At 41.4% G+C, this 10,153-nt stretch overlaps 1 protein-coding gene across 3 annotated transcripts; it reads left to right on the top strand.

The window, feature by feature from the left end:
• The first annotated feature begins 492 nt into the window (after positions 1-492).
• Positions 493-9,449, top strand: echdc1 (enoyl CoA hydratase domain containing 1). 3 transcript variants are annotated; one of them, XM_035164595.2, is made up of 8 exons: positions 4,355-5,081; positions 5,283-5,394; positions 6,026-6,097; positions 6,900-7,075; positions 7,156-7,298; positions 8,523-8,575; positions 8,717-8,797; positions 8,907-9,449. In XM_035164595.2, exons 3-8 carry the CDS (start codon positions 6,033-6,035, stop codon positions 9,322-9,324), a joined length of 936 nt encoding a protein of 311 aa, XP_035020486.2. In that variant the 5' UTR covers positions 4,355-5,081; positions 5,283-5,394; positions 6,026-6,032; the 3' UTR covers positions 9,325-9,449. The 3 variants fall into 3 exon arrangements, with proteins under 3 accessions (XP_035020484.2, XP_035020486.2, XP_035020485.2); XM_035164593.2 differs by lacking the exons at positions 4,355-5,081; positions 5,283-5,394 and adding an exon at positions 493-645; XM_035164594.2 differs by having other exon boundaries at positions 4,355-5,394.
• The last annotated feature ends 704 nt before the right edge of the window (positions 9,450-10,153 follow it).

The raw sequence follows: 10,153 nt of genomic DNA, 5'->3' as shown, positions 1-10,153 counted from the left end.
ATACTTCTAAATTGTGTATAATCAAGCGACCATTTTATGAAAAACATTGACTATAAAATCTTCACTGCAGATAAACCAGGTAGGATGAACACAAAGTAACATCACTGCACCATAGACTTTTTATAAAAAAGCTCTGCACACAAAAAATAAAAAAGTGACAGTACATTGTAGAACTGTTTGAGGAGGACTCACTCATGACAAGGAATAATTCTAAAGTAGCTCCAGAGCATTAACACAGCACGAGTTATTATAAAGTAGTGTTTCACAAGTCATGTAGCCCTGTAGGCAAACCCTTTAATCTTATTTAATCTTATTTTTTAGTCTTCTATTTCCAATAAGCTCTAAAAATGTAGTTCACAAGCTACAAGCCTAAGCCGACGCTGCTACTGTGCAGTATCCAGACCTCTTCAATAAATAATTTAATGAGATCTGAGCATCAATCAGACCGTGCACATAAATATTTCTGGGTGAAGAGGAGTCCTAGGCAAACGTTCAACCCTCAAAGATGAAGCACCAGAGACGAACGACTGTCTGGCTCCTTCAATCTCGCCGGCTGACACCGTGATCTCCTTCCTCTTGAGTGATGAGTGCAGAGCGACGTGACAGCAGCACGGGAACCATCCATCTCATCCATCATGTGGTGCTGTGAGTGTGTGTCTGGGCTTTTATATGTTTGTGTAGAGTATCTATGTTTCCCTCTATGAATGTTTTATTCATTCTTTCATCTAAAGACGTTATGTCAGAATAATTTTGCTTCATGTCTCTGTCTACAACGTATGTTTTACAGCATTGCCTGGTGAATAAATCAGTTTTGTATGTCTACATTCACACTTTCGTTCCTATTCACTTATATAAACATACACACAGTCGTATGCGTACTATCAGCCATACACACCCTTGGCCCTGAGGGGCACAGACACCTAACCTCTCACCCTGAAACCTGGCACCCCGGGCTGACTGAAATAACAGGTGCGACAATGTTATGGTGCCAGAAATCCTACCCCAGCGCCGATATAAATATAAATATTGTCATCCTGTCCTGATGCTGCTCCTAGTTCCCTGTTGGCTGTCTCACCCTGTTTTCCTGTGCCCAGGCTGGACAGGAGTGTCTCTGTCCTGGCCTGAGTTCAGGTCCGGAGGTTTCCTGATGCTGAAATCCTTATTTAACCGGTAGCGACTGATTTAATTCCAGAGCAGCTTAAAACACAATGACACTGGAAAGAACTAACGGAACGATCTGTGTTTCATCCTTCAAGCACGTAGTTGCTGCAGTGACTTAACAAATAAAATGTCAACAAGTGGAGACACAGCAGCTTTTCAATGTCCTGTCTGTTCGATGCCAATAATCATCATGCACTGACAAATGACAAACATTTAAATTAGTTTTTTCAAATTTATAAAAAATGATCTCAATTGGTAACAAACAAAAATGAATTAAGTTATTTTAATTTAAAGTTAGCGAATCGTGTTAATATAACTCGTTAACTTTCAGTTTTAATTGAACCAAATCAATTTGTGTTTTTGATTTAGCCCAACGGTTTCTTTTGTGTAAACAGGCCTTACCTTATTTGTGATGTTAATATTAGTGATTATCGGGATGATTATTGTTAAAATGATATAAAGAAAGATTAGAAATTTTTTCTGCAACGATGTGCACTAAGAGTTTTCCTATAAATGTGAACCTTTATAATGTCAAGTGACTAATCATTGTGCGACATAAACAGCTTTTTTCCACTGATGATGAATACATTCCACATCCACACAGACACCTAACACCCACTGACCTTGCACACAGTTTGATCTGATACGACTTGTTGTGTCTGGACCAAAGCAGGTCGTCTCTTAGTCTCCAGCCTCTCAGAGTCTTGAGTAAACAACCTTGAAAACAACTTTCTCTCACGAGGAACTCTAATTAGTAGTGGTGCACTTTTGGTTGTTGACTGGTGTCAAGGCTACAGTTCATTTTGGCAAGTGGCTTTCTGTCTATCTGTGGCCTTGCCTATTTTTGATACAAACACGGTGAAGCCAGACTTCATGGTGGCTTGACTGTCCTTATGTCTGGTTATTAGCTTTATCTTTGCAAAACTTCTGTTTTTATCCAATAGGGATTGGATCCATTCCAAGCATTATAATTTGATGATAAAATATACTAATATATGCAGGGTTTTGCTCTTGCTGTTTAAGGACGGTTTCAAGTAGACAATACACATTAGGCCACAATATATGGATGCACTTAGTCTTCCACTGATCTGTGCATTTTGAGTTGCTACAGTAAATGCTGTAGTCATTGCACCTCCAGTGTCTCCTGTCTCTCTGTCCTCCAGCTCCACTGTCTTCTATCCAATACTCCTCACAGGAAACATGGAGGCCCCTGAGAGACTCTGGCACCTGCCAACCTGCCTAGAAATAGACCCTTACCGGCACTTTGTGTGTGTGTGTGTGTGTGTGTGTGTGTGTGTGTGTGTGTGTGTGTGTGTGTGTGTGTGTGTGTGTGTGTGTGTGTGTGTGTGTGTGTGTCTGTGTGTGTGTGTGTGTGTGTGTGTATGTGTCTTACCTTTTCCCACAGAAACACTGACCTTGTCGGGTCCTAATAATCAAAAACATGATTTCTGGGGAAGGTTAAGTGTTTGTGTGTGTGTGTGTGTGTGTGTGTGTGTGTGTGTGTGTGTGTGTGTGTGCATGTGTTTTCTTATCTCTGTGAGTCGGTCCAGAGCCTTGCTGACTGCAGTGAATTCCCTGACTTCCTGTGGAGCCCCAGACAGCTGCATATTGATTGGTGCGCTGATGCATCACTTTAGAGGCCACAAGCGGCGCATACACAACCACACAAAACACACACACACACACACACACACACACACACACACACACACACACACACACACACACACACTGTACATGCAAAGGCATTTGTGCGTGCATATAGACAAATGTCTGTTAAATGTGGATCTCTCTCTCTCTCTCTCTCTCTCTCTCTCTCTCTCTCTCTCTCTCTCTCTCTCTCTCTCTCTCTCTCTCTCTCTCTCTCTGCCATTATCCAGCTTGTAAATGGAGACAGACTTCCATTATCAGCTGGAGTCTGCGGCTGCATCACTGATATCCGGATTATAAAACAACATGGCCGACTTTAATCGAAAAGACTTAGAGAGCTGAGCAGAGGATGAACGAATCTGGACAGACAGAGTCACAGTGTTTCAAAAGTAAAGGAGAAACATTCCGGAACAAGTTCCTGGTCCATCACACACCTACGCCACAGTGACCATTACCCACACACACTGTGGGGGACTATGCAGGCAAATTCCACTGAGCCGCCGCCTCCTCCAGGTGCTGCACTTCACAGAATGATATTTAAAGACAGGTTGTGGGCTGGCTGACCTCGCTGAATGTACTGTACGGAGCAGGGAGGAGAGTCAGTGTGTCTGGAATGCTCGCCCGGGAAGAGTCCCACCGACCTTTTTTGAATTCCTTCCCCACTTTAAAATAGACCAGAGAGGTGTGGGCGTTAAAGCAGAGTGGACTCCACGGTCTTGGATGCAGTGTATACTGTATCCTCGTTGGTGACCTTTTATCTTCGTGGGATATCTGTGAAGGAGTTTGGTTCCACTAAAGCATCTATTTAGGGGAAGATGCACTTGATTGGTGTCATAAATAACTAACCTTAGGAAACGATTGCACTTTAACGGGAATGGGACTGAATGTAATTTGCTTCCAAAGTAGATTTAACACACATCAGTGATGGTTGCGATTACAATTACAGTTTATATGCACAATTACTAACACAAATCAAACTTTTAATTCAGTGCAGCTCTGGAATCCTCTGTAACCCAAGTGAAACGGAGGAGTAATTTGGTGCCTGGGTTTGTTCAGGGCTCTGAATTGCGGTGGAGAGGCTGTGTGGATACAAGGGAAGGATTTATGCTGCCAGTAGCCGTAGATCAGACCACAGCACAGGAAGTGTCTCTGACTCCCTCTATATTTGACACATTTTCCCTCCTCTTCCTGCACGTCTCCAGGTCTTTATATCACCCTCTCACTCTCGTTCGTTTATGTCTGTTTGTCTTACTGTCTTAACGCCTTCATCTCGAAAACTTTCTCACCAAACATTCCATTTCTCTCACAGACAAAGAATTTCACACTAGGTTCTGCCTCTCTCTCTTGGTGCAATATTACATAGAAGGACTCTACGATTCCTCAAATATAAGCTAAGGATGTGTTTGATGGTAAATAATAATAATAATACTAATAATAGTTATTATTAGTATTATTATTATTAATATAATATTTCTACATAAGTCTTTGACCAAATACTTATCTTCCTCAGGCACCACATTAATTATATATCACTACATTAGTTATATATCACTACATTAGTTATATATCACTACATTAGTTATTATTATTATTGTTTATAAATCAGGAGTATACAAACATAATAACCAAATCCCAGAGCAGACTGATGTTTGCAGAGCGTTGGACTTGACATGTCTTATCTTTTAAATCCAGCAACCACACTGGTGTCAGACAAAGGATTATTAATGCTAAATCAAATAAAATTCTGCTATTATGGAGTTTTACGTTAATAAAAGACACTGCAGAATATTGAACAATTTACGTTAACTCAGCTGGTTCAGTTTCCTGTGCCAGTGCTGTGTGGTGAGTCTAGGTGTTAAATAAAGTCTCTTGTCAATACTACTGAATAAGGAGATGTGTGTGGAGGCAGCTTCTCACTAAGCTGTGTTTACAGAGCTGTGACAGACACAGAGCAGATCTCTCAGTGCATTGACCTGAGATGAATGATAATAAATGAAAACCTCTATATTGGTGAGTAAAATATGGACACACCAAGCGGCCATATAATTATTAAAATACTTAATATAATGATATAATTACTGGACACTTTGGTGAGTGAGGTGAAATCATAGACTGTTGATCAAATGAGAGCACTGCTGTGTGGCGCCCTCTTATGGAGAAGTTGAAGAACAACATGCTGCCTTGTCTCTATCTCCAAAGAGCTCTAGTTTCCAGGGGGACGCATTTTCGTGTAACACTACACGTCTCCCGTGATCTCCATGCCCATGAAGGTTAGTTCCGGCATAAGTTCCGGGCGTGTTGTTGCTAAAATGTTTTGTAATGGTTACTTTACTGATATTTTATGTTTTATGCAGCTCCTTCGTGTTTAGTAAAAGTCTGTTAACGAGATTCCAGGTCCAGAAAAACGAGTTTCTCCAATTATTCAAACGTTGACGCTTCAAACACATGGAGACATGATGTTGGATGTATAGTGTTACAGTAAATACCAGACTGGGCCTGCACTGTGAAGGAGGATCTGTGGTTAGCGAGAGAACTTCCGGTTTACTTCTCTGGCTTCACTTCACTGGGTCACCTGTTCAGGAGGTAAATCACCATGGTAACTCAGGCTGCACCTTAATTACCAGTACACTGTTAAATATGTCCCACGATTAGAAACGAACATATCAGACTGACATCATCAGACATGAACGACTGCTCCTCTGTCATCACGTTCACATCAGCATGTTGCAGGGATATTGTATTGTAGGTATATGTGAATGTAACTGTGAAGTAAAATAAACCATTGTCATTTGATCAGTGTAAATGTAAATTGCTGTTTTCTCTAATGTGGCAGTCAACGCTGCTCTCCTCCTCTTTATGTATTTACTGCGGCCTCTTTAAACCTTCTCCTTCATTAGCTGTTAAGCTTCTTGTTTATTGGTTCATCGTGAGTTAAAGCCCCAAACACCCACACTGCTGTTTTTAATAACTGTAAAACTGATATCGTCAGACCCTTTGAGAATATCTGTCCCTGCTCTCATAAAGGTCATGTGCCTTCATTTGATTCTTTTAGTTTTCATTGTACGACATACTTTAAAAAAAAAACAGTAACCGTGCTCCTTGTTGTCAAACTTTGTTTCCCCCTGTATGTGTATATACCCACCGCCCTTTTTTAAATGAAGTGATATGTCTGAGGTAATTTCTCTCACATTCTTTCCACACGCTCCCCACGCAGCAGCAGGATGGCTCTCTGGGCTCTGAGGCAACAACTTCTGAGAAGCAGCGGTAGCTGTGGAGCCTGGGGCAGGTAAATGATAAACACCAAGCGCACTGAGTTGAAAACTAATGAACAACGTGTACTTATCGTGCAGTGCTGACACTTTTAACATGGTGATCAATAGAATGAATTACTAGTTTGATTCTGTTTCATAACAAATTTCTGTTGGAATCAGGGATAACTCACTGTAATGTGCTCGTGCAAATGGCTCATGTGTTTACTTCAGAGGTAATGGAGTTCATTAAAAGCAGCATCCTCCTGTTTGTGAGTGTATGCATTAACTTAAGTTAATGCATGCACCATTTCTTTACACCACAATTATACACAGGCCTTGAAGTCAAAGTCTGATCATATAAATAACAACATTAAAGTTTTTTTTATTGAGCAGCAGCGCCCCCTGCAGCCCCACATCGTTATTATTTCTGTTGGGCTCAGTGTCCGAGCCATTAAGTTGTTTTTATGTTAAGAAAAAAAGAAAATCTATCAATGTGTTGACCAGGGCTCTGACGGCACCGTCCCTCTCACTCAACTCGAACACAACTGAATGGTGGATATTATGATCCCTGGCCTCCTGAACCAGCTGCTGTAACAAATACACCAAACTTCTTGATATGTAATGTTTCCTCGCTGAGTATTGGAGATAAATGCTGGTTATTTAAAGTCTTTTTAAAAGTTCTACAATTCAGCAATACTTTTGAACTTGCTGGGCCTGATTCTGGCAACTACCAGTCAGTTACACACTGCTTCTACCAATTTTGAAGCTGCTTTTTTAACATGCTTTCCATGATGACAGACAGCATTCATATGACGTATCCACGGTTATTCCTTTAAGGTTACTGCAGAGGCAGAGCAGTGGCTGTGTTTACTCCAACATCCACGGCTACGACCAGCTGGAGGTCCGAGAGAAGCTCCAGGCTTTTCCTGGTGGCTCCATCGATCTGCTCAAGCAGGACTCTGGTGTAGCCGTGCTGACCATCAACCACCCAACCCGCATGAACGCCCTGTCTGGTGAGGAGTTTGTGAGTCTGGTAAATTACAGTGCGGGTTTGTTGCCTTGCTTACACAGAGCTCTGGCTTCCTCCCCTCAGGCAGTATGATGGTGGAGTTGGAGGAACAAGTGAGCCAGCTGGAGAACTGGACAGATGGGAAAGGCCTCATTGTCCAGGGTGCTGCTGGAACCTTCTGCTCTGGATCAGACCTCAGTGCCGTCAGGGCCATATCTAACCCACAGGTAGGAAAGTAAAAGACACACCTCACAGCATCTCTCCTCCTGCCTGTATTTATGCCACAGTTAGTCTTATCCTAAAAGACCGAATCTTAAATTTTATGATGATCACAGTCTATATTGCATTGTGTATTGTTATTGTACATCTGTTTTGATCTCATTTCAGGGATTGCGCTCTATCTTAAAAAGTGTAAAATATCTAAAATGCAATAATCTGAATCTTGGGCCTTAAGATGTCTTAAATACATGAATATATTACATACTAGATCTTAATTACTTTTAGGTAGTTCTTGATTATGTTGAGGTTAATTTAAAGCTAATTCTATTGTGCTTACATTTTTTAAGAGAAATGTTGAGGCGGCATGCATAGCCTGTAATGTTTCTGTGTGTTGTAGTTGTTCCTCAATGATACAGATATTAGAACACAAACAAAAATACAAGAAATGCGCTCAGTACACTGAGTTTGGTTGTAGGAAAGACTACGAATACCAACTGTCGTTTCTTGGGTTTTTGAATTATGGCAAAGTATAAGTAATTGTGGGACTCTGATATTCCTCAATATCTGTTGTAGTTGACATAGGTCTTAAATTTGATCCATTATGGTCTTAAAAATGTCGTAGAAATCGTAAATTTAACTTTTTATAACCTGCAGAAAGTAACCCTGATATTTATTTAAGATTCTGTTCATATTTTATTTCTTACTTCTTCATATCCCCTTGTGCTCCTACTTTTTTGTGCTGCTGCGTTAAATTGAATTTCCCTACCTGGGGATCAATAAAGGTACTTCTCTTCTCTTCTCTTCTCTTCTCTTCTCTTCTCTTCTCTTCTCTTCTCTTCTCTTCTCTTCTCTTCTCTTCTCTCTCTTTTTGTATTGTGAATTTACTATGGAGGATCAATAATGGTCCATCTTATCTATTCTTATCTCATCTCATCTCATGTTTGATGAGTCCCTGCCTGATGTCATCGACAGTACATAACAGTATTCAGTCATAGCGCCACCTACTGGCAACAAGAAGTATGCCTCATGTCCGGGTCATGCCATTTACATGCAATTTTCCTGGTCTAGATGTTATACATGGCAACAAAATGCATGTTTGGTGCTCTTACTCATCTGTGCAGTGTTTGCTGGTAGCTTCAGCACACAGCTGTGTCAACCTGCATCCGACCTGCTCCCCCAACATGCACGGGGGGGTGCATCGGCCCGTTCTTATCTTATCTTTTGTCTCGTAGGATGGGATGAAGATGTGTATGTTCATGCAGAATGCTCTTACAAGGCTGCTCAGGTAAAGGCTCTTGTTTTCTTCTGGTGTACTGGTCTAATTAATTAATTAATTAATTAACAAAAGCAGCAGCATCCAGTGTGGAGTTTCTCTGTTATGTGATCTGCTGCTCAGCCTGGTGACAGAATAGTTTTCTCAGTGCAGGCTGCCTCTGATGACTGTTGCTCTGGTGGAGGGGAGAGCGCTGGGAGGAGGCGCAGAGTTCACCACTGCCTGTGATTTCAGGTAATGATCTTTACACAAGTGAATACAAAACACTTAAATGTGTTTTACTTATAATTTTCCATCCAAAGATTGCAAATAACTTTAATTAATTTATCTGTAATCACTCAAGATTAATGGCATCTGGAAGCGTCATCCAGTTTGTCCATAAACACATGGGACTGGTCCCGGGCTGGGGCGGCGCCGCGCGACTGGTCCACATTGTTGGAAGCCAGAATGCACTAAAGCTGCTGGGTGGCGCTCTGAAAGTGGACCCAGAACTTGGACTGCAGATTGGACTGGCAGATGGAGTCCTGGAGGACCCCCGGGCAGAGGAGGGGGCAGGGACTCCCCTCCAGCAGGCCGAGAAGTGGCTCAGCAGTTATGTAAAAGGACCCGCTGCTGTGATTCAGGCTGTGAAGAAGGTGGTGTTGTCGGGGAGAGAGCTCCCTCTGTCCGAGGCTCTGAGGACTGAGAAGGACGTATTTGGAACAGTGTGGGGGGGCCCGGCGAACCTGCAGGCGCTGGCCAGCAAATCCAAACACAAATGAATTGGCCAAAGTGTTTCCTCTGTATATTTACAGAATCTCAGAAGAGCAGATCATCTAGAAACAGATAATAATGATTTGTCTTCGTTGGCCGGTGGAAAAAGGAAAATAAACTATTTAAAATTAAATGACATTCATTACTGCCTCTGTTGTCGATGGGACTGCTTATTATGACAAATGACAAGTGCAGGAGCTGAGACATGAGAGCATTTGATCAGTGACGCTTCCTGTGCTCCTCAGAAGGTCACATTTCCTGGGTTGTGAAGTCGTCGTTCCGACTTCAGTGTGTTCATGTGTTATAAATGTGGAAAAATAATGAAAGCTGTAAACTAAATGTGTGGTATTTATGTGTGTAGAGCACTTAAACAAAACTTCTTTCCATATAAACATCATATAAAGAGCAAAGAAAAAGGATCAGGTGTGGCAGGTATATACATAACTTATATATGCATGTTAATCGTAAAAACATCGGTGTTGGATATAAAGTCTGGTGTTCGGTGTGAGTGATGTAAATACAGTTTGCAAATGATAAAAGTAACATATTAGCAGACTTTCCTAATTGTCGCTCCAACTGAAGATGGCATTTATGTGAAAGTTTCCAGTCGGAAATCGATTTTTCCGATTATTCTGACACCACGTGAACGCACAATTAAAATGTGCCTTTTTTTATCAAGGTAAGATAAGATAGACTTTATTGTCCCAGTGAAAATGTTGCCTCGGACGTCAGTGTCAAAATTACTAATACATTCGTCCCTCACACATCTACACGGATCAACTATACATATAGTGGAATATAAAACCACGAGTGTTTAAAACGCTACACTACTGTAGG

This window comes from Hippoglossus stenolepis, chromosome 8, assembly GCF_022539355.2.
Source record: "Hippoglossus stenolepis isolate QCI-W04-F060 chromosome 8, HSTE1.2, whole genome shotgun sequence".
NCBI lineage: Eukaryota > Metazoa > Chordata > Actinopteri > Pleuronectiformes > Pleuronectidae > Hippoglossus > Hippoglossus stenolepis.
The sequence above is the reverse complement of the archived record's forward strand: the minus strand, read 5'-3'. Positions and strand labels throughout refer to the sequence as shown.

Excerpts from the sequence above, each read along its gene's own strand:
- echdc1 (XM_035164593.2), top strand. The coding sequence starts at position 584 with ATGAGTGCAGAGCGACGTGACAGCAGCACGGGAACCATCCATCTCATC. Across the intron at positions 6,098-6,899 it reads AGCTGTGGAGCCTGGGGCAG|GTTACTGCAGAGGCAGAGCA; the intron begins GTAAATGATAAA and ends TATTCCTTTAAG. Across the intron at positions 7,076-7,155 it reads CCGCATGAACGCCCTGTCTG|GCAGTATGATGGTGGAGTTG; the intron begins GTGAGGAGTTTG and ends TCCTCCCCTCAG.